The 25,710-nt window shown below is 37.8% G+C and overlaps 1 protein-coding gene across 1 annotated transcript in view; it reads right to left on the minus strand.

Annotated features, from left to right (window-relative positions):
- Positions 1-24,921, minus strand: part of LOC118405073 (titin-like) — a 48,842-nt gene extending 23,921 nt beyond the window's left edge. Inside the window, exons 1-9 of the mRNA XM_035804475.1 lie at positions 24,709-24,921; positions 15,757-15,897; positions 14,923-15,045; positions 12,664-12,741; positions 9,718-11,400; positions 8,573-8,656; positions 7,918-7,977; positions 7,134-7,226; positions 6,086-6,106 (exon numbers count right to left, since the gene is read on the minus strand). Of these exons, the coding sequence (XP_035660368.1) occupies positions 6,086-6,106; positions 7,134-7,226; positions 7,918-7,977; positions 8,573-8,656; positions 9,718-11,400; positions 12,664-12,741; positions 14,923-15,045; positions 15,757-15,897; positions 24,709-24,784 (2,359 nt within the window). The 5' untranslated portion in view covers positions 24,785-24,921. The remainder of the gene's footprint in view (positions 1-6,085; positions 6,107-7,133; positions 7,227-7,917; positions 7,978-8,572; positions 8,657-9,717; positions 11,401-12,663; positions 12,742-14,922; positions 15,046-15,756; positions 15,898-24,708) is intronic.
- Between the last annotated feature and the right edge of the window lie 789 nt (positions 24,922-25,710).

Below are 25,710 nucleotides of genomic sequence, written 5' to 3' on the forward strand. Positions count from 1 at the left end.
AAAGTTAACGTTTTTTCGCAACGTTGGCATTGAAAAATCGCTACAGGAAAAAAAAAATCTGGTACATTTCATCCCACAAATGTTATGGGCCCAACACGTGGACTTTTGTGTAGGGTTATGTTGTGTAAACTAGAATAAAGCAATGAACACATGAATTGGGAAGAAAGTAGAGGAGCACGGCCGGCATGACATTAATTCCCATAGAGCGTAGTTTGCAGAACGGATCTTGGCATCAATAAATCATCAGAACAACTGCCAAATGTCTTTTGAATTTCTACCCGCAAAGATGTCATCCCCATATTTTGTGTATTTTTGGGTTTAACCCCAATAGTAAACCTACTATATCACAGTTACCAACACAAAGCACTCATGGATGATATAAACACTGACACTAATTGTTCTCAGGTCACCCATAAAAAAATGTGAAAAATTGATTAAAAAAATCACCAAAATCAAATTCAAATGTCCCAAACAATATTTTCTATAGATAACAGGCATATATTGTGCAGTTGTTAACCTTAGAGGGGTGAAATGCACTCCCGAAGATGGCATACTTATGTCTGCAATACAGCCTATATAGTAGAATGCCCAGCTGGTACCACCTGCAGTCTCGTTCTGGTGCCATGACCCCGGATGACCCCGGAAATCCAACATGGCCACCACAACTGGAATTAACTCTATTTACAGATATTGTGACTTACAATCATTGGAAATCCATCCTAAAAACATCTAGTAGTACTTACATGCCTTCATCAATGATTTACGTATAGAAATTCATTGTTTTCATATGAAAGTGAAATTGCACTAACTATCTGTAATTCAGCACCAAGGACAGGTCTACCATGCAGTTACTTTTATATACAGTACTGATAGTTTTAGCTATTCAGATATTAGACTTTCTTTGGAATATCAAAACAAAGTATCATCAATTTACCAGGATCGGCTTCAGGCTCTTCAATTTCTTGGTCTGCTGTTTCTTCTACTAATTATATGAAAGGGTTGGGAAAAGAAGACAACTTTCCTTACAAGCTCTGCTAGCCCATCATTTGTTGTATTCATATGCAGTTAGCAGGACAAATTGACAGTAAGTGGACAGTATGCTGTACAGTGAGAAATTTACGTAGAGGTGTATAACATCATGCACATTTTGTCAATGATACAAAGTCAAACAATCACTGGATATACAATATGGTGTATGTACGTACAACTTTCTTCATATTGCCTTTACTTCAACAAGAACACAATTGTATGCCATGGATACACTTCCAAAGCAAAACATTGTTTCTCCACGAAAACGTGAAACAAAGTACAAAAGCGCTTAACTAATCTAAGTTCTGAAAGGAAGTCTTCATTGACATTTATTACAAGAGGATTAATATCAAGTTACCCTGATGTGAGGAGTAGACAGCCATACATTGTAGACAGAGTATTTTCCAGTGTTAGTAGATTATGGTGAGGGTGTTGATGTTCGTTGTATGTTCTTAGAGCAGGAAAAGATAGTCTCTTGTCTTGTACATGTTGTGACAAAGTCTGGGAAAGAAGGTATTCTGGGTATGATTAGGGTTTAATGTCCATGCACTGTATTAATTTTTCTGTAGCAAACTTGACTGTATCCAGAAACACCCATAGTAACACAGTAACAAGTAAAAGCCCAGTTGGATATTCATTATAATCATTTGTTGATAGAAAAACTTGTAGGTGTTAGCATTATTCTAAATATCCCTCTTGCAATGTGATTTTAGGGCACATAGTTTTTACTTTGTGTCTTAGGTTAACTGTTGTTTTTTAGGTAAAAACAAAAGAGAAATGACATAAACCATTGGGTTCCTTGTTAAACTTTATTTGCAATGTAAATCCACCTTAGTTTCAGAACAGCAGTTTGAAGCAAATTTTTCTCCAATTTGTATTTGTATTTGCCACAACTACAGCATCAGGGCTGGGATGTAGCCTTTGGTTGGTTGTCCTGTGCTCCCAGTGCAACCAACAGGCTGGTTGTACCTGCAGAAGGTTGCCCATGGAAAGCATTATTATAAGCAACCAAAGACCAACCCCTGCTTGAAACTGACGTAGTATTTACTATCACTATGTACGTAGTACACACATCTACATTTTGCTTACAAGAGTCTGGTTGAAGTCTTTGCAAAGGCAACTGTGACAGCACCATTTTGATCAAACATCTATGACACACGTTTGGTTTATGAGTCCGTAAAACAGGCCACAAACTTATGGGCAATGTCATTAGGCATTGACAATTGGTTTAAAAGAATTACAACACAAATCACGGTGGTCAAATACGGGCTCAAAATCTCCCATGTCTAGCCGAATTCGAACCTTCTTCGATGATGTTCCATCTGACGTAATTCGAACGGAACCCGTGTTCTATTTAGGTCATCTGCGGTCATTGCAGGTAAAACCGTGCTTTCTGGCATTTTCCTCCCAACTAACTTGAATCAGGCGGAAAATATAGTTTTTAACCAATATAAACAATTTTCTGGACATTACATCTATGCTTTCACTTTGTTTGGAACCTGTAATATGTAACGAAGCTACTGGCGTTTTTGTTGGTGACCTTGAATATCATAAGTGTTGTTTACACCGGTATCAATAACACCCTCCCGCTCTCCGTGTGGCATGACATGCGTGCAAACATCGTTTAAGATCTCCACCAAGAATAGTCCAACATAACTCATTGACGGCTCAAAATGACCGCAACGGTTTTCCCGAGATTTCTGTTTTTGGGATTTTTAAAAAATGCCTTAGATTTTGAATTATTGGTAATTAAGTGCGAAAAATGCCATTTTTACGCATATTTTTGACTGTAACTTTGCTTAAAATTAAAAATTAAAAAATCCCCAAAACAGAAAGTTTTAATTTTATTTGCCTCTCAGATGACGAAAAATATAAAAATCGAGAATTTGCCATGGCACTTGCGGCCCATCTTATGGAGAGTATGGTCAAATTGAAGGCCTTCCTAGAAACAGTAAAAAATCGTCTTTGGAAGCAAAATCGAAACGAAACAACTATCTCAATTCAAACGGGAAGATTCAAACTATCTAAAATTGCGAATTTAATCTTATTTTAAATACATTTTCCCTGTCATAACATCTTGTTTATTTTGAAATATTTTACGGTTAGCAAATAGTAGGCCTCTTGTAACCCGATACTCTTTCGAACTCGCATAGCAACGGGAAAGAATACCCTAGCAACCGACCGCCGTGAATACACAAGCAAAACCGCTTAGTAACGAAAACTGACGGAGGACGTGGACAAGTGGCATAAGGTGATCCTTGCTGAACTGATCATGTCCTCAACAGACAGATTTTGAATGAAAAACACAGGTACAGGATACAAAATAAGGTAGCTGACAGCTATGTGAGACCTTGTTCTTCGTTCCAGTCTTCTGACTACACAACTTTTCGAGGATGCTTCTTATTCATTTGTAATTTCCCTTGTTATTGCATCTGCCGATGCCGCCTCAGTCAGCTCTTCTTTCTGAGTAATATCAATGAGAATTGTGCCTCGATGCATTCTTTCTTTCATTTTATCCCCTTCAATGCGTCCTAATATAAGTTCAAAAGATCCCCATAATTTGTACCATTTCCATTATTCCTCCTTTCTGAAGTATTTACACTAGTTAAGACCTAAACTCTAAAATTTGTTTGACTCAACTAGTTATTACATGTTTTATCACATTCTAAAATGAAGAACTAACTGCTTACAAAGACAACTACAAAAATATCATAATCTGCTTCCTATAAAAAGAGTAAGGCAAACAATTTTATACTGTTACAATTTTTTTTTTAACCTAAGAAAAGATACACATGAAACAATTTCTTGTTGAGTTCCCTTGACTAGTACTACACACAATCTACAGTACCTTAACTAAAGTTTTGTTTTCAATATGAAAAAGATTACTTCAGAAGAATCAACAATCTATTTCTAACATGTTTGTTTTTCATTCTCTATTGCCTAAAAAACAATTATATTCCAAAATCTACATGTAGGCATTTTAGATCTATTTTGTTAAATTGGTTATCAATGTAACTACCTTTAAATACAATTTTTTATGTATGTTATTGTATGTATGTGCATAGGCCAGGAACTGTTCTTTTTTAGATACATTTTTATTGTTGCCTTCAGTCCAATAGCTGACTAAATATTGTCACATATTTACAAGTTTGAAAAAACAAAAGTCACAAATCATTGCATAAAACTATTTTCTGTATTTTTACAGTGAATTTTGGCTAAGCTACTCTGAAGAACACTATCTAACTGTCAGATTCGACACTAGTATTAGACACTGCAGAAAAAATTAATACATCTAAAAAACTAAGACAGCATTGCATGTAAGATGTGCCTCCTGGAAACAACATAGGGTAAGGCCCATGTCATATATGGAGCAGGCTATGAAGAAATGCCCCTCTTAGAACGTTCCTTTGTCATATATCACGAATCCACCGTTCCAGCATTCCCGACGTCAAGCATCCTTCCACACAGGCGCAACCCCTGGGGACTGTCCTCTGCTATCAGTCAAGGGTCGGAGGTTAGGAGTCAGAGGTTGGCTCAGGAGTTGAAGGTCAGGGTTCAGAGGTTGTCTCAAGGTTGGGAGGTCAAGGGTTAGAGTTGCCTCATGCTCCTGTTGGTTGAAAAAGGAACTTGGTGCAGCAGCTTGGCGGTAATGCAGATTTCGTATAGTTATGTAGACACGGTTGTGTTTTCCAAGGCTTGGAGTTGGATCGTCTACCATGATGCACCACTCCAAATCTCGCATGCAGCCGGTACATGCTTGGTCCATGCAGCGGCAACGTCAAGACAAACAGAACAGGTTTTGCCCATCACAAACCTGGAATATTGCCACTCAGATTTCACGCACCGCAAAGAATAACTATTCTTCGTAGTATACTATGGAGTTGCCTTAGAACTCGCAAAAAAACTCCATAAGTCCAAAGTCCCACCTCAATCACACTGGAGTTTGCATATGCCTGAGCCACTATAACAATGACTGGATGCAAAATTAAATTGTCTCCAGATGTGACAGACAGAAAGTTAGACCAATGCAAACTGTTTGTTTGATGACATTAGATTGATCATTGAGCATCTTCATTTTCGTTATTGAAGTTATTCTTAGCACTAATTTGGGTTCAGAGGTATTTTTCAAGCAACAATAAAATCTTAATTCTTAAGACTATGCAGTATATTATAACAAAGCAGATATCACACACCACACACTAAAAATTAAATAGCTCCTTGTTCATTCAGTTCACAATGCACAATCCACTACAAGCACCATACACCTTTAGTACAAGTTTATATGACCACAAACATTTTTATTGAAAAATGACTGTCTCTAAATGATTCTTCTGCATGCCTTACTTTGTCTCTTTCTGTCTTTCTTTTTTGTTGCTGAATCTGTTTTCAGAACACACAAACAAATGTTACATTTATTACCTTCTGCAAACACATAACTGTTGGTAGTGTGTAACATCAGAAGTATTAGAACTTAAAGGCATTGCTCTCAAGTAAAATAAAATTCCAAAAAGACTACCGCTAAAGAGTGAGGATTAACTGTTACAATTTCATTTCACAAATTTGTTTCTTGTTGTACATTTAACTTAGTCTAGTAGTAGGCATATTTCTGTGTTATATGCTACATGTAAACCTGTATGAATAGATTCTATTTGTAGACGAGTCCTGAATATTACAATCTGGAGTTTAGGTACATGTACCAATGATGTTAAATGCTTGTCTACTTGACTTGAATGTAAGCTCCTTGAAATATTTTTTATAACATTCAAGTTCTTAGATTTTTGTTTTGCCTTCCAAAGTTGTTCTTCGGAAGGACTAGTACTTAATTGTAGACTTTTAGATAATAATTAGCAGTTTCACTTTTACAGAATGAATGAAGACAAGGAAAGACGTGGAATATGGAGAAATTGAGGAACGAAGGAATGAATGAATGGCTAAGAGACAGCATGACAATGAATAGGACAGTCGAGAGTCAGGAATTACGAGAGTCAAGAATGATTCGTACAGTATTATAGTTTTTGTTATCTTCTTTGGAAACATACAGAAGTTGAGGACTTACCTTTCTCTTCTGCTGGTGGTGCTGTAAAAAAAAAGAAAAAGGTGTTATGATCTCAAAAGTCAAAGTACAATAGAATTGTAATTCTAAGTAGAAATCTACACTGACTGACCGTCCTCTGGACCACAGATACAGTGTAAGTTTCATAGACGTGGCCTGTCTTCAAATTCAACCACTCATAATTCTGCTCAGGACATATTCTGGTACTCACCACTTTTGTTTCCAGTAATTTCACATCATAACCTAAGAAGAATAAAGCTTTTACCACAAGCTGTCTTGGGCAACATGGCGATATCACAGATCATAGATCTTTAAACTACACTGTGCCTATGTTGCACAGATATTTCAAAAGCTTGACTCAAATTTAACCCAGGTCTGTACTTCTATTTCCTCAAGAGATTTTGTAAAATTTGTACTGTAATATTTATTTGTCCTGATAATCTACTAGTAATACAGAACAGAATGAAAACTAAACACACTAAGCGAAATATCAAAATGAATCACATACAATAACAATATGAACATATGGATAACCTTGTCTGAGTAAATGTGCTACCACCACATGCAGACCCACACTCCGGACGATAAACCATTACAACTTTCTGTGAAAACACATCTACCTACAAATTGTACAGGCTTAAACAACATGAAGCATGCTTTGGTGGTATAATTTTAATCTATACAAGATACCTACACCAGGATTCAGATGAATGACAACTTAACACAATGATCCTTATGACCTTATGGCAGGAAAAAACTATAGACGGCTACATGTAATTCACTGCCTCTAAAAAGCTGAATTCCTCGCAAATGAAGACAAAACCACAATCCTTTTAAAATCAAATGAATCAAATGCTTTGAATTAGTGTACATAAAAAAAAAATATGTACCCATTGAGAATACCAGGACACCACAATGATATACCTATTGAGAGTACCAGGACAGATCACCCTATACATACATGTACATGCACATGGACAACTGAGCTACATATGGGGTAATGGACAGTGTAAACAACACTGAACTTGCACATGCAGCTTGCAAGTCTTACTTTTCTTGACTGACAGTTCATCCTGCAACAAGGTGACATTCAAGGGAAGAACTACACCCTGGGCATCGGGAGGGGCAGCAGCCTTGTCTAATGCTTAAATTAAATCAGTCAAAAGGAAGGCATCTATATTACAACAATATCATTATCATAAACTGAATTGACAATCTACACTGACTGGAACAAAATGCAGGATCTGAACTAGGGCGCAATGCAGACTGCTAAACTTCAGAATTATAATTAATAATGTAATAATCAAATAATACCCCCGGTAAGTTAGTTGTATGGATTGAAAACATTACCTAAAGACAACAGAGCACAATGACTGTCTAGGACACTTAAATGTGCAAACCACAAACAGTTTATAGACAAAACATAATTCCACATTTTTTCTCCTTTTAGGCTGTATATTAAGAACTCCAAACATGAACAGACAGAATGAAACTAAATAATGACACTGCTTTAACCCGTTTAAGACCAACATATGATAGCAGCCACATGAAAAGAAGTCACCAAAAGACTTCTAACACTCAACAGCATGCAATGTAGTAATAACTAATACATATAAGTCACGATCTAGGACAGGACTGTATTAGGACCACAATTACATCAGGCACTGGCACTGCTGCTACTGTACCTATACATGCAAAGCTGGTATGATATAGCAAAGGGCAGTATACACTCTAAAGTTGGGGTCAGCTATACTACTACCGATACAGGATGTACAATGTATGTGAACATGACAGCCAAATGGAGGCCACATGTACGCAAGTCTGTCCCAACTTACAGTTCCTGACCACTGGCTGAAGGTGGATGTTAATAGGGATGGTGACGTGAAAGAGAGAGGCTGTAGGTGCATGTACATGTGAGAAGGAGTAATGTACATTTAGTGTTAACGCTAGTTCACCTTTATCCATGAGATAACCTATATCCGTTGTTTTGAAAATGGATGGTGGTTCCAAATTGCAATATTTTCAAAATATTGCAATTTAAAGCTACCGTCCGCCAACTATCCCTAAATACCATATCTTGGAAAACAAACAGATATAGGTTATCTGTGGATCATAAAGGTGAACTACCGTTAGCACTAATTAAATTTCAAGGTACATGTACATTAATCTGAATCAGATACATGTACAATACTATTAGATATGTCATGCATATTGGCAATCTATCAAGCTTTGAATCTTACACTACAAAATGTAGGTTACATGATTTTCTACAGTGGATGTACATGTTCAAAAGAAGCATTAACTTAATGCAATTTGCATGTGTGATGCAACTGTTTGGTTAAACTAAAGATAAAATAAAGCATTAGAAATCTCTACACCTAGATACAATGGCAGCTACGAGTAGAGCAAACATGTAGAAAAAAACCTACGACACAAGAAAACTATACTACAAACTACACAAGAGGTCAGGGTTCAAAGTTCAGGTCTTACATTCCTTCTCTACATTTTCCTTTTCTGAATCTTGACCTTTAACCTCTGTGGTTGCTGGCGCTGGAACATTTGCTGTATCTGTGACTTTATTTAATGGAAGAAGGAAAAAAAACAAGAACCTTAAATAATTATCTAGTTCCTATCTAATGGACAAGAAGACCACACAGATGATGAAATGACTGTGTGACGGTATGATTGCCCAAACCCAGCGTCCAACAAGGTTATATGACTTGGTTCAATTTACATGAATGACACCCCACCTATAAAAAGGTTACAGAAACTTTTAATGCCAAATCAAAGGTACGCTAATTTTGTAATTCACTGAGGTAAGCTAAGAAAATGTGTCCTTTGAGATGTCTAACTTGTACCAGCTTACAACTCAGTGACACAGAACTTCACAAATTCAAAATGGTAATTCAGGTAAAAATGGTAATTACTGTCTCTCTTGGCTTGGCTATGATGTATAATGATGATAACATTCAAGAGGAGTCATGAGGGTATAATGAGGAAAGTATTCTAAACATATCATGCAGCATTATAAAGCTTGTCGTGAAAAACTTTAACAATTACTAGTACCTTGAACACTCCTACATAGAAAAACAAATGATTCCAATTCAACAAGTAACTGACCACAACTTAAAGTTAGTTTTTCATACAATCCTCATGCAATTGCAAGCTAAGGGACACAAAAACGTTTCAAAATTGTACATGCTCTGAAATAAGTTAAAAAGACTGCAAAACCAAGCAAAAATATATAATTTAAACACTTCAGGTATCCATGAGTTCAAGACATTCTTAGAAAAAAAACCTTGACAACATCGTTTTGAATATGGCTACCTTAAGGGTACCTGGCATTTGATGCAAAATTTTACAATGTGCGGTCTACAACTAGGGTGAAAGAGTCATGGAAGTGTGGTGTGAGGACTAGCAAACTGCTGCCTACCCCTGTGTCAGGGATCCCAGCAGCAGTATAATCAAATACTGGAAACTACTTTCTATAAACTAAGTAGCAGTCAAGCCACAACAGTTATAAGTGCCATCCATGCTTTGCAAAAACAAAACTCTTTTCTTGCACTGTGAGAACTGTTGTTAAGTTAGTTTCAGCGAAAAAAATCCAATCTCACACTTCACTTCAAGCAGTATACCTTCTTCCTTCGGCTTGGAGTACTGCTCTAAGCTAACTTTCTTGGCTCGAGGCTTGACCTGTGGTGGGGGAGGGCGCACTGCTTTCGCGATCTTAGGCTCAGCTACAACTTTCTTTATCACAACTGGTTTCACTTTCCTCACTTTGGGTTTCTGCCCTGCCAGTTTCTTTGGCTTGAGTTTGTAGGGCGGTTCTTTGGGTACCCGTTTTGGCTTGAGCTTGTACGAAGGAGCTTTCTTTTCAGGTGGTGTGGGTTCTTCTTTTGGTGGTTCTTCTACAGGTTTGGGCTTTTCTTCCTTAACCTTCTTAGACGGTTTTTCTATTCTCTTGAGGGGCATATGTCTGTGTTTCTCTGTTGGCTTAGTTTTTTCCACAGGTGCTTTTTCTGTAACTTTTTCTTTAGGCACTTCTTTGGCAGCTTCTTTAACTTTTTCAGGCGCTGTTGGCTGTATTCTCTTGAGCGGCATGTGTCTGTGTTTCTCTGCAGGTTTAGCTTTTTTCACTGGTTCTTTTTGTTCAACTTTTTTGTCTTCTTTAGGCATTTCTTTCACGGTTTCTGTCGCTTTCTCTGGCTGTTTTGGCTCTATTCTCTTCAGTGGTACATGTCTGTGTTTCGCTGGTTTTGCTTCGACATGTTCCTCTTTTGCAACTTTGACTTCTTCTTTAGGTGGTTCTTTCACAGTTTTTGGCTTCTTTTCTTCAACTTTTTCAGGCGGAGCTGGTGCTATTCTCTTCAGCGGCACATGTCTGTGTTTCGCAGCTTGCTTTGCTTCTTTGACAGGCTTCTCTACAGTTTTTGGTTTCTCTTTTGGTGCTTCTACTTTCTTCTCTGCTGGCGGAATCCTTTTCAGCGGCACATGCTTTGCGCGTGGCGGTGTTTTTGCTTCCTTGACGGGTTTTTTAGCCTCTGCTTTCAATGGTTTCTTCTCTGTGGCTGGTTTGACAGCCTTTGCTTTTTCAGGTTTTTCTATTTTTTTAGCTTCAGTTTTCTCTTCTATCTTCTTCGTTGGTTTGGCTTCTTTCTTTGTAGCAGGTTCTTTTACGGCTTTCTCTGGCCTTTTCTTGACTTGTGGTTCCACTGCTTTTGCAGTGGGTTTAGCGGTTGGCTTTTCCTTGACTTCTTTAGCAGCTGGCTTTTCCTTTACGGCAGGTTTTTCTTCTTTGATGGCAGGTTTTTCCTTCACATCTTTGGCTGGAGCTTTTTCCTCCTTGGGTGCAGGTTTTTCTTTTACTTCTATTGGTTTAGCTTCTTTGGTTGCAGGTTTTTCCTTTTCTTTCGGTTTGACTTCTTTGGAAACAAGTTTTTCTTTTACTTCTGACAGCTTGGCTTTCTTCGGTGCTGGTTTTTCTTTTACTTCTTTAGGTTTGGCTTCCTTGGGTGCAGGTGCATCTTTTGCTTCTTTTGGCTTGGCTTCCTTGAGTGCAAGTTTTTCTTTTACTTCTGACAGTTTGGCTTTCTTGGGTGCAGGTTTTACTTCTTTCGGTGCAGCTTCTTTAGTTGCAGGTTTTTCTTGCTTGGAGGCAGGTTTGTCGTCTTTGTCAGCTGATTTTTCCTTGACGTCTATAGGAGCTGGTTTCTCTTTTGGAGCAGGTTTTTCCTTTGCCTCCTTGGTGGTGGTATCTTCTTTGGGAGTCAGTTCTTCTTTCTTTACTTCTTTTGGAGGAGGCTGTTCCTTCTTAGGAGCTGTTGTTTTTGTTTTGTTTCATTTTTGTTGAAAGATAGACAGACAGACAGACAGATAGACACAAACAAAAGATAAAGACAGAAGAAATCTTTGTGTCATGAGCCAAGAGCTTAGCATTGACGTGCAATAATAGAAGACCCTCATTTCTCAGCCATGGTACTGTCAAATCCACTTTCAAGTCATATCCTCGTGCTTTCAAACAGAACACCAGATAAGTTATAACCATCAACATGCTTCAGTCATGTTAAATTTTGCTTACTTCCTTTTCTTCATCAAACTTTCTAAATAAACCAAACAGCAACATCTACATGCACTGAATGGTGCAACTGCATACATTGTGTAAAAGGGGGTTCCAAATCTCGGATGATGCTATACTCTTCCTATCAATGACAGAATTTTGTCCATCTTTGAAAAAATATAAATTACTACATTACTAACTACGTATATCACGGGCCTACCAGCTCTTATGTCTTAATTGTAAACAGTCTTACTTGAACCTGCACACACAGTTTAAGCCATATGATTGTGTGCCTAATCAACAGTACAGATTATATACAAAATATTTAGTTACTCCTCTGAAGAAAAAAATGTCTCTATGCCTTATTATAACCTCTAAACACACAAACTATTTTGCACACCCACATCAAAATCCATCCTACAGTACATTCTACCTCCAGTTTGCTCCATAGATTGCTTCCATTCAGGGTAATCTAGTTCCTGTCTCATTTTTCAGCATTATTTTGGGGGGATATTGAATACTCACAAAGCAGTGTAATGAGGATTGAACTTACAAATGTTGGTCTGAACACTGTTGCCATGCTCTCAAAGGGGTCAGAGTGTGCAACTTTGAGTTTGAGTTGATCAGCAGGGCTCTGGTATATGTTTACAAGAAATCTGTAAATGCTGTAATTGGTCCTCTTTTAAGCCAGCAAGCAAGAGGGCAGCTTGCCTGACCATATTGTGAGCTCTATTCTAGTCTAAAGAACTTTTTTTTGGGCAGCAATTTGAACGATATCTGCTTGTCACCAATCTCTGTCCAAAGTGATAAAGGAGATTTTTGGTTGAAAAATAGACATAACTCATCTGTAAATAGCAAATTTGGAAAGAGACAAAGATCATTGAGAGTACTAGAGTAATGCCTGATTTTAAATAGTCCCAGACCATTCAGCATTGAATCAATCAAAGAAGCAAACTGAAGTTAGAATAGGATAGATCCCATACAGGCTAGCTAAACTCTACACATCTATTCAAACAACTTGTACCTTCCTCTTTCTTAGACGGTTCCTTCTTATCTGGTTTCTCTGCCTCGGTTTGCGGGAGTTTTATCTTGACTTTCTTGGCTACAAGAGTAGAGAGGAGAGGTAAGGAGAGATGGAAAGAAAAGGAAAAAACAAAGACAGGACAAAACAAAACAAAATGACAGAGAGAAGAAGTTATATGTAAGTGTTGAAAGTTGTGGGATTGGCTGTGGGTAGATATTTGGGTTTTCTTCAACTACACCATTGATCACCATACACCATTGACTACACGGTCGGTGATGTATGTATGTATGTATGTATGTATACAAAGTAATACCTTGTGTGTGCAATCAAAATGTTACTGAATGCTATGTATAATATGATTATGATATGATATGATATGGTATGATTTAACATAATATATTAAATTTAGTGTATACATCAAATGAACTGTTGGATCTATTCAATTTTGTATATGCATATAACTATATACAGTATTCTCTTTCAGGGCTCGAAATACTGGGTGCATGTGCACTCAGGTGCACCCAAAATTGGAACTGTGCACCCAATTTTTTTCAGTGGGTGCACAGGGTGCACCCAAATATTTTTTTAGGTTTATGTATGGAAAGACATCAAGTATACGTTATATTCTTGACATCTAAGTGTTAGAAAGATAATAAAAATGTCTGTCATGTTACTTGTTTAAGAATTTGATAGCTTGCCACTAACTTTTGTTACTAGGTTTTTTTTATATTCTACTTAAATTTAAGTGGTGCACCCAAAAATTTTTTGGTGCACCCAATTTTTTAAGCTGGGTGCACCAGTGCACCTAATCCCAAAAATGAATTTCGAGCCCTGCAGTATTCTCTCTCCATAAGTAATGCTCACGACAAAGCGTGATAGCTGATAGTCAAAGCAGCTTTGCATGGGCTCACTTAGAAAGGCAAGCACGCCGGTTCACACTCTGAAAAGTGTATTGAGCTCTTAGAACTTCTAAACATGGAAAATATCTGATAATTGATGATAAAGATTTCCTAATCAGCATAAATGTAAGCTGCCTTCCAGTGTTGTTACTCTGATAACTTAACCTCAGTATTCTGTAGTAATTATAAAAGCTTGCACAGAGAAGCAAGGGGGAGGGGGGCAACCTAGCGACAAGACTTTGAAGCAGTGACCAGCTCTATGTATTTGTGACAAGCAAGCCTTGGCAAACTCTTTAGCTTGCTTCAAAGTAGGTCATAAGAACTATTAAGCCTACAGCAAGACAGACTCAAATATCTGGAGAGCAGAAACCATTTTCCATGTAATCTGACACCACAATGTACCTCTGTACCCCTGTACAGACTTGGACAGGTAAGGTTCTGTCTATGTAAATAGGGCTTCCTGTCCAGCTCAGGAATTGGGTCAGGAAAAGGTGTAGACAACACCGCTAGCTGCTGTTTTTAACAAGTGAAGCAGTGAGCCAAAAACTGGGTCAGTTTGTTCTACAAGCAGACAGTGTAAATCTCTAATCCTGCTGAAAAAAATCTACAATCTCAAACTACGTACAGGATGGGTTCTAGGAACATTTCTACATTTGATTTTGAGACCCTTCTTCCTTATGACCTTAGTAAGCTCTAAGTCCTACCCTGTGGTATTGAAAGGGTTGCAGAATAAGATAAAACTTGCCTATACTATTTACTTACAAAATGTACTAAAAGGCAGTATATGTTGATGAAGGTTAGAACTCTAGGTAGGACATTACACATGATGCAGAATAAATCAAGCAATCAGATAAATTTTCTTAAGAGTCAGAGGTCCCAGATTCACATGTATCATTCTTAGTCACTGATAAATGTTCACAGGGGATATTATCTACAGTATCTGACTCTTTAGAGAATTCATCCTGATGCTTGATATGTTTGTAAAATTACACAATTTACACATACATGTATGTAATAGGCATCATGTTCTAAGGCCTAGTACAAATTTGGAAAGACACATGAAATTTGGAAAATGTGTTTTACTGTGCATGTGGGAGGTCAAAGTTGAAGGCCCCTAACAAATAGATTGTTCTTGTCTTTACCATACTTGATGCTGTGTACAAAAGTGCTATGTTTATGTCTCAAGGGCCTTCAACTTTGACATATTACCCACAATGCACCTCAATAGGCATGTGCAGTTTAGACCATTATCATGCTTTTTTCTCTTGTAGTTCTGGAGTAAATTTGACTCATGAAATAAATTCCATGTGTCTTTCCAAATCAAATCTAAACACACCCCTAGTATTGTATTACATCTTACCTTCTTTCTTAGGTTCCGGTATGATCTCTTCTGCTTTCTTCAGTTCCTCTTCAGGCAATTTCTCAGCCACCGGCACTTCACCGTAGGAGATCTCAGGTTCCAGACCCCGCTCCGTTATTCTGGCTGTGGGAGAAACACAGAAAACTAGGCTGAAAACATGCAGCCTGAAAATACTAAAATCAGCCCCAAAATGCTAAAATCAGCCTGCAAACACTCAAAATCAGCCCAGAGTCTATGTTTTCATGCATGATTGGGTTGGGGCTTGGATTTGGCCATTGGAGACAACAGAATTGGTCACAAGACCGTTTTTTTCGTGTTAGACCGGTCCAGAAAAAACAAACCTAAAAGCAATCAGAGGACCAAATGTTGGTGCGATTGAAAAATGAACATATTAAACCAGTAGGCGTTTACATGTTTGGGGGCTTACCAATAAAAATAAATACCAAGAGCGAAGTAGAGGAGAGCTGTTTTACCAAGCTTCTACAGTCAAACTTGGGTCTAAAACAGAGGCAGTTAGCGTTGCTTACATGACTCAGATAGGAATTTAAAACTGAATGTCAGATACTCCACCAAGCAGAATACAGTTCACAGATAATCACAGACCTGGACCTGATCCTCTGGACCTGGACTGTACTTGTACCTGTATTTTCTGTACTGGTCCCCATCCCAAGTCCTTACCAATGATGCCCTTGTAGTCCACCAGTTCCAGTTTGACCACGACCACCGTTCCCCACACAGCCACCACGGCCACCACTTACATCCAAAATCCGGTCTACTGATTTTTTAGGTCCATTTTCCCGGACAGGTCTTGTACGGTTTTGTACCCCTACTTACCAATGATGCCCTTGTAGTCCACCAGTTCCAGTTTGACCACGACCACCGTTCCCCACACAGCCACCACGGCCACCACTAGCATCCACACCAGGAACGCTGACGGCTTCTCATCTTTACCCCCCTTCTTGGTTCCATTCACTGCTGGGGAGACAAAAACAGACACAAAAGTAGGTGTTAATCTGGCTCCTTTCCAATAATAGATATCGGGAACCTTTCCTCCCACCCAGTTCTACGAATGGAGAGGTGCACATCTTATATAAGAGAGTGACCACACCAGGAACGCCGACGGCTTCTCATCTTTACCCCCCTTCTTAGTTCCATTCACTGCTGGGGAGGGGGAAACAGGTACAAATGTACATGTTAGTCGTGAAGTATTTTGCAGTGGTTAAAGTTTGTGATTTTCGCACCGATTTAACAATTAATGTACACTGTCTTGCATAACATAATACATGACATGATAATGGTTTTTCTTTTGCGAATAAGATCTTTTCTCACCTATTGCAAAAGTAAGCTCCCACAAACTTAAAGTGATTAGGAGAGGACAATAAAATATAAGAAAAGATACTACAATCATTCCAAAATAAACATGAATTTTTTTCCAGATCTTTGTTCTTTCAAATCTTTTTTTTTTCAGTTTTTTTTTCAGATTTATTGGGCAGACCTTGCCTTTTGAGGTACTTTTCATATTGTTTGCAATTTTGTGTTTACATCGGAATTTCTATCCTCATGTCACCTTTTACCCATCACATACAATAAATACACTTATCTTTCAATTAACTTAATTTCAAAGTGGGAGGTAAAAAGTAGTTTTTGCGGTGTTGAAAATAGGATTAAGTGGTAGATATAGCAAATACTGTAATTCACTTTATGTTCACGGTAGCAAAATTTCGCGGTGTGAGAAAAAATTAAGTGTTAACGGCACTCTATGTTCGCGGTGGCGGCGGTTCACCAAAAGAAAGTCGGCCTGTTTCGGCCGTGATTTGATGACAGCGCACGGAACGCAACAGGGCCAATGACCCCTGATATGTCGCAATCACATTTGCCGCATAGGCTGACGGGATACCCACGCCAAACACAAGCGACGCGGGCGCCATTTTGAAATATTTTCGGCGTGAAAGACGGCGCTAAGTTTTAAACTTTCAGCGTAATTTGTGGACACAAATTGTACACAAATTGTACACAAGAAGGTGAAGAGTTTATCTCTCCGATATTTACAGTAGTTCCAACTCAGAATTATGAAACGAACGTCTTTTTTTCGGCATGTAAGCGGAGTTTTGTTTGCCACGTTTCTAGTCATAAAAATTTCCCCGCTATTATTGTTGTGAATCTTAGTTGCTGTAATTCCATAGCCATTACTTGTATTTGTAAAGACCGGTACTACTCAGTTTTATTTTTTGTTCTGTTTTTAACTTGTAGAAATCTAGTTAAACTATGATAATGTACTAAGTAGATTGTTATCGCAGCCATGTCACGGCGTGTACGTAAGTTTTGTTAGTAAACAAAGCCGATATGTTTCTTTTTCCTCCGGTCGCCGGTGGCACATTTCTATACAATAATGACTCCCTGTATCGTATATGTGTTGAATCAACTTTTATTTTTACAACATACTGGTATTTCAGTAAATTCGCTGGTTTATTTGTACTCATCACCTGAAATTCCGCGACTTTGTTGAAAATTCCTTTGTCTAACGCTTGGCTTGGGTACCGCCATTTTGTAACATTTTTTTTATGTATCGCTAGCTGTAGTTGTACAAATATACGAGTCATTTTTTGTACTAGTACTAGTACTTTCAGTGATGATCCTGTAGTAATTCCTTGCTTGAATAGCACTGTAGTAGTTTTTTAGTTTGTAAATGTACACATGCTGCCTGCTAGCGGCGATGTAAACAAAATAGCGGTTTATGTTATCGTAACGTAAACATGAACATAAGTAAAAGAAATGACACAATTTTGTGCTTGTAGAATAAATGTTTTATTTCTTGAGGAGAATTTGTGTTTGAGTTGTTATTGTGGCGATCGTTGCGTGTTGAAAGTGTGTTGTGTGAATGGATAAGACATTCGTAACGTACTAGTAAGTACTAGTTCTAAGTACTTGGATGGTAGCGGAGAAGGGGGAGGGGGGCGAAAGACGAATGATTTTTTAACGGCAATGATAACTTCGCGGCACAGACGTCACCGTGAAAACCGTGAACATAAAGTTACCGTTAATAAAACAGGAATTACAGTATTATGTACTGTCAACTAAGCCCTATGTAGTCATTCTGGTCAGAAAGCTATCTGACCCCCCATGGGTATAAAACTTGCCTAACCCCCCTTAATGTAAATAGACTAATCCTAGCTGATACTACCAGTAGGAGTCAACGACCTTTTGATGCAAAGACCAGGTTTTCTGGGACACTGTCAGATTCTTTGACCCAGTTTTTCCCTCACATGTGGCACAATGCACACTTTGTTTGCCCAGTTGGCAATTTTGTGTGTTTGTTCTAGATAAGCATGGTAGACATTGTCTGCAACAAATATGAGCATACATACAACAAATATGGCATATCAAAGGCATTACTAATCGGTGTTTGTCCATTCTAAATGAGGATAAAACATGAGTGTATACTGCAAATCTGAAAATTGTTACAGTGCTCACATTACCTAACCTTTGCCAAGATGGTTATCTTTTTGGCAGCATTGTCTGTGAGTTAGACACACACACTACTCTAGGGGTGGGTACAGGTACCGGTATCAGTACAGTAGCAGTATTGGTACAGTGTCCTGGTACAAAATGTTTTGTTTTTAATTGTTGGACCAGTCCAGATAAAACGGACATCAACAAAAAATCAGCAGACCAGATTTTGGACCCCCTACTGGCTTCTTATGGTACTGCAGCAGAACTTCCGGCTTTGATATCTTGTGATCTGGACAAGTAATACGTGCAGTGCAACTTGCAATGTACTGAAATAACATCTGATATATTTGGTAAGCTAGTCTAAGCAACAGATCTCCAAGCGCAATTCTACGACAAATAACTTCAAAGTGTCCAGATAGCTCAGAAGAAGTGATACACACTTTTTGGTAAAAAAAATAAGAGTATCAGTTTTTATCCATTCACTTGACAAAGCCTAAAGGGCCCTACAAAAATAAGCCTCTAAAAATAGCCTGCTCCCATATGTAGCTGGTAAGATGAGAGATGCCTTCTTTTCCAATAAGAAACCATACGTACATAGACCCTTTGCCAAATCTGTGAGCTTCCCAAAAATTGTTCCAAATTCGTTCTAATAATTTTCTACACAGTTGGAATGTTAGACGCCCTCCCATTTTGTAATGAAAAAGTGATATTCTTTTGAAAATTTCTGGATATGGGCTTGGTTGTTTAAACAAAGTCTTCAATGTACATGTGCAAGAAGTTAAAACACTTATTCATTTCTCGGTTCACAATAACAAAACATCACTGGTCGAATAGATGTAGTACATAACATTAACAATTAATTATGACAAATGATTATCCTTGCAATTCATATGAAGTTTTTATTGAAATTTAATTTGCATTGAACTCTCATCATTTTATTTTTATAGAAAAGAACAATTTTTTACAGAAAATACAGAAACAATTCTATTCTAACATCTCAAATGTTCCCATTTATTTTTTACATCCATTTTCTGAATCATGTGACACATTATGAACTCAATTGTCATGCAAAATGTTGTCTTGAAAAAAACAAGTCTGACAACTAGATGTCTGGACAAGTTCAAGCATACTGCTAAAGTCATGTTTCTATGGCAACGGCCTGCCATTTTAGCCTTCATCAAGGTTAAAGTAGAGGTCAAAGGGGGAGGGGGGTTTAGTACCAGCGACATATCATACCATGATTATAACTAATAATAGAAACAGTTTTGTCATATATTCAAGTAGTCTAAACTATTTCTATTTGTTCTCAGTCTAAGACACAATCTCATCAGGAATTAGAGCTGATGTGCTGGTATGTAACGTCCATTAATTAAACTGTCCTTATCAAAAATAGAACCCTATTCAAACCACAAACGTGCAGGTATGCTAGTGTGCCCATGTTGTACCCCCATGTACCATTGAGTACATAGAGAATATCTGTATCCCTAAACATTTTGATATATTTTACACTCATATATATATTTTAGGAATATAGCAGAAGATTCTAAGATATCTTTAGATCAAACAATCATTAGAAGATACATGGAAATCTCAAAAGCATCATGGTTATCAGCGGATGTGCTATTTTCAGAGACAGTCATGGTGTTCTGGGATATACATGTGAACATGTATGCAATACTGAAGATCTGTCCGAGAATTTAGACCTTTGTAATAAAATCTGGACAAGACAAAATACCGGTGCGTACTCACCCAAGACATCCATACTGGCTATACAATGTGCATTGATACAGCTGTTTGGGTCCGTATCTGTTAGTGGGTTACAGGCTGACAAGGTCAGTACATGCTAGAGCCCACCCTACCATATATGTCCACCGCAGGATTGATATGATACCCGAAGGTCTTTGTGACGCTTAGGTCTATTTCTGAACGTTGTCACGGAGGTTCTTTTCCAAGTTGGTTATATAAGAATGAATTGTAAGTGCAAATAGATGTGAGAAATTTGTGTGTTCTGTTCAGTGAGTGTTTGTGTATGATTGTACGATCCGTAAATAGCTTCAGTGAATAAACTGCTAGTTCTAAACTTGGATTTGGTGAGTAAATGCGATGTAATTTGGTTTGAAGCGGCATGCAAATCAGTGCATAATATGATATACCTTTTCTTTTGCAAAAAAGTCTCTTTGATATGATACTAAAATGCCTTTATCATATATTTCAAGATCAGAAGGATTTGATTTTGCAATACCATAAGGATAAAAGGAAGTGATCACTATGGTTTTTTTTTAAAAATTGGAACTGTTAAAACGAGTGGTTAGGGGAGTAGAACAACCATTTTGAGGTCAGCACAAAAACTATGAACACAAAACCAATGCAGAAATTTCAACATTTACCGTATAAGTAGAGCTAGCAGCTTTCCTGTGTCCTGCTAAGAAGTCACTACAACCCTTACATGTACTACTAGTATTAGAAGCATGCACATTGTGAGGTTTAGAATACCAACAGTTAGCCAGGGATTGGAACCCACGACCCTATGTTTCCAAAAAGAAAATAAAAACATTTCCTTTTTTGCCGCTGTGGATTTCATTAACATTCATTTTACAATACTGCTGTATACAACAAGATAAAAAATTTCCAAATTGCCAGTGTCTTTCTGTGTGGTGTATGTGTTTTGTAAACGCAAATGTAGTGATTATAACAAAACTACAGCAAGAGTATTTTGCGTGTTCTGTTTTCAAATAGCCCCCCTCCCCACTGTCCCCAGGGTCATAAAGTTAATGACCTGTGAAATTACAATGAGCTATCCACTCAATCATGGACAGCCCTCCCTGACCACTCTCACCACATCGTAAATACATGTAATATTACCTGTTCAATGTAGTTCATTAAAAATTCAGTTGTACAATACTAGAATAGCATGAAAAACATATTGACCAAACCAGTAACGCTAGTTCACTTTTATCCCCAGGGTAAACTATGCTATAAGTACAATACGTGTTTTTTAAAACATGGTATTTGGGGATATCAAGTCGAAAGACGATGGACTCATATTTTGGGCATTCAACAGCTTTTCCAAAATTTCCTTTCTTAAGTTGGAATTAAATAATATGTAAGTTGTAACAGAACAAGACATACAAAAAATCTACTGTAAATGCATGAATTTTTACATGGATTTAGATTATCAATATGGCAGTAAAAGAAAGGTTCCATTATCATTGTGTTTTACAGAAGAATTACTACTAGAAATGTCTTGGAGATGCATATTCCAGGTGTCATGATTTTTTGTGGGAGAGGACAATAATACAAGATTTTCAAAATCTAGAGCATATGGTCACTTAACACAAAGTCCTCCAGCATGATTCTAATTTCCGAAAACTTATTGAAAGATCAAAACATCAAGGAGGTTGGTATTACCAAATACCACTGTTTCTTCATTGTTAGATTACAACTCAAACAAATTGAGCAGAAAATCCGCTGTACTGAACAAGTTTGCAAACTCTGCTCTTTGCCTGGCAGTCTGGAATTGTGTTTGTCCAAGACACACAAATTTGGCTGGATAACTTTATACAAACACATGCTGTTCACACCAAGAGCTTTGTTCACACCAGGGAGGTTTAAAACCCCAGTTTTCACACCAGGCATGTTTGCAAACTGTCTACTTATTATCACCTATTGCTCTACTAAACAAACAAAGGTGGGAAAAACAAAGAGAACCAAAACTGAGCACGGCTTGATAATGATATGCAAAACTTCAAGGAAAACTTATTCATAATAATTATACAGTACAATAGTTCCAAATCTACCAGGGTTTTACACAAATCTAAATATGGATTAGTTGTCATCATTATAAGCTTACAATATGGATTAAGTAGGTTTAAGTTTTTTTAACTGTTCTATCTAGTGTCAATGGCCAAGTCAAGCTTTTGAATTTGAACAGCCAAAAAAACTTTGTAGACCTGCTTGCATCAAATAAAAACAATGTATTATACAACTTATAAAAAGGCCATGGGGGCATAAAAGGGCATGGAATTATGTATTGTTATCTCAGAACAGTTGTATTCAGCTTGTCTTTGAAATCTCGTTTATGCCTTTGATTCTAGATATAAATGATAGTTCTTTTTTGTGGCCTTTTCATTAATCAAATTCATGGATATCCCCTTTTCTTCTGTTCAGTTACAACATTGTGTCAAGGGGTTGGCACAATTAGGTCTTGATAATGCAAATGACATGCATCTTCTAAACTGTAACTGACCCCAGTAGCCAAGTAGGCTAATCTTTCTGGTTTATCTTGGCAAGAAGGTCACATCTGGACATTGGTAACTGTTACTTTGACATTAGGCCAAAGCAATAAGTCTAACGGATGGCATCCTTGCTTCTGGCAGACTCCAATGCGATTATGTGAAAAAAATGTGGGAAAAGTGCATATGTCTGTTCAAGGAGGTTGAAAGAGGGGACCCTCTTTCAACCGCCTTGGTCTGTTATGTCTGTTATCAGTGACCTGTACCTAGCCCGTCGAGGCATGAATGTACAATAAAGGTCTTTCAATCAATCAATCAACAAAATTTTCTTGTCACTTCCAGAGGGAAGGAAATTTCTCGTTGTTGTTCATTTTCAAAAACTGTCAAAAATTACTTAATGCGTGTATAGATGTTATCCAAAGATATGACTTGCTGTGGCCGTAAGTAGCAAACTCAGCTTACACTTACAGGAAATGGAACTGGGCCATACTAGCTAAGGTCCTTTTGCAGATCACCAAACTCAGGGTAAAGCTGAGGGCAAAAAACACATTACCACATCTTTTTGTGGTACATGTGCAGGCTAGCATAGGTAAATTCATTTATTTCAAATTTTGTAAAGAAGTTTTATTTTGTGGTAGGACACTCACTCACTCACTCACTATCCATTGTTGACAGAAAGGAGATTTCATCAGAATCACAACAAAATGAAAATTTCTGTTCTCTCAATTTTGTTCTTCCGATATCGTCCATCTTCTGAGAAATCTGACATGTTCTTTGACTGATTCGAGATGAAGATTCGCCAGGCCTCCATCTGGGTGATTTGAAGGGAATCACCAATACCAGACAGAAGGATTGCATCATCGCATATGGGACATATTCAAGACTTATGCAGATAGCCTACATTGATTGCACAATGGATCATCACACATTTCTGTTATTGCACAGAACCCCCAAATCCTAAACCAGTGTGGTCCAGCGGGATAACTTTCCATCTATTGTTGCACCAACAAAATACATGTATTCAGCACTATGCTGGCAAAAGAGGTGTGCAATCAAGCAGCTTCTACTGTAACTACAATAGTACATGTATATTGCCTCTTGCTCCTACTAGTACATTACTCAAAATCAAAGTTCTGTTTTCCCTGCACACACAGAGATCCGTAAAATGGCCCCTATATAAACAGCAGTGTGAAAATCCAGGATGTCGTGAAAGGTTAGATCAGCAGGACACAACACTTTGTGGTCATAATCATCAACTTTGACACTTAGTGCTCCATCAGATTAATCGTATAGCACACTGCTCATTGCAACCATGAGAATATAACTTTTCGTTCTCAAGCATGCAAAAAACAACACATATACCCCCCCCCCCCCACACACACACACACAAGTGTATGTGCTTGGCTACAAACACAACGAATTGAATGAATGAATATTGCAACCTTTTAAATAGATTAGCATAGAATTGTGTGCTCTTGATAAATTGAAATCATTTCCATCCAAAAATGAAAGACAGGAAAACAAGAGCATCTTTAAACGATGAAGACAAAACTATTTTTACACAACAAACATACAAACAGCACAATTTATTTTGACCCTATAATAATAAACAAACTTTGCAACGAAAAATTTTTAACTTCCAGTTTCAATTACATTCCAAAACTTCAGAGCTACTTATTCAAATAATCGTAAGTCGTAAATTTGATTCATATTGAGCTCTCGGTCAAGTTTAAACGCTGCGGTCTAAATTATTGGAAATTGACACATGCAAAACACATACTGGGAATGCCAACGTAGCCATATTCGGGAGGGACCACGTCACGGGGGGATAACAAGAAATTCCAGCTGCCCAAAACCGTACAAACGTTATCAAAACCTCCACAAGGACACGAAAATCATAATCACTATCTATAAATCACTGTCGGAAGCCCTTTGAAGCAACCTGTTTGACTAAAAAGAAAGTTTTCTTGTGTTAGGAAGAAGAAAAGGAGAAAAGGAAGGTTGTAAACTACCTACACAAATATGGTTTCGTCCAGTCTGCTGCCGCGTTTGCAAAGTCTCGATATACTAGTAACAGCCTACTTTTTATTTGCATAACGCCTACCTTTGGATTTCTTGCCGTTCTTCGAGTCGGATTTCTCGACGATTCTCTTCCGCACTTGCTTCTCGTCTCCCGCCATAGTTTCTCGGGGTATTTGCCGCTTGGTGACTGCAGGAATCGAGGGGAATAAAACGATGACAACCCGCTACAGTACCACGTCGATTCGGAGGCTGGACCGTCTGCACTCGCGGGAACTGCGAGATATCGCGAGATTTCAGAGCTGATCGGCGAGAGGAGTTTCTGTACTTTCACTTTTATCATTACGTGGCCGAGTCACCTACAGTTTTTAATTGGGGTATAGATAAATTACAAAAGCAGGACACCTTAACAGAAGAAACAAGAGTTTTTTTCCCACTGTTTTTTTTTTAACTTTAATATAGTAGAGAAGAAAGACAGAAATATTCTTACTTGGTCTTACTTCTCAAGCTACCTTACCTCAAGTTAAACCTCCTCGAACATGGGACCTCCGTTTAATAACATGCCTAAAGGAAAGACGTCTTTTTCTACTTTCTTTCTTCTGTGCCATTTTGCTACGCACGAATAAGACTCTATAAGGTGAAAACTAACATTGAATGAACAAATACTAGTAGTAGTAGATATTGGGGTCATTTTTTAACTGGCATTTCAAACAGTTATAAGTCGTAGCGTCCCCTTGCGACCAGTTTGATTTTTACAGGAGCTAAACTATACAGCTCCTCAGTCGTTTGTAAGTGTATTGTTACTGTTTCAGTGGAAGTTGCATAGAATAACATTTGCAAGATACACGAAGCTAGGTTTCAAAATTAAAAATGGTTCTTCCTACAAACGTATATCATTTATATGGATAAGCATGCATTGACCCAAAAATACAACCAACAATATAAAAGAGATGTCCGACTCAACAACATCTTACATCACCACAGCCGGATCTTCGCTCACTCGTGGAGGACAGAGCTCGAGTGGAGAAGAAGAACCCATTGTGACCCGTGATGGCATCCCTGATGTAGTTAATGAAAGAAATGAAGC

This window comes from Branchiostoma floridae, chromosome 17, assembly GCF_000003815.2.
Source record: "Branchiostoma floridae strain S238N-H82 chromosome 17, Bfl_VNyyK, whole genome shotgun sequence".
Lineage (NCBI taxonomy): Eukaryota > Metazoa > Chordata > Leptocardii > Amphioxiformes > Branchiostomatidae > Branchiostoma > Branchiostoma floridae.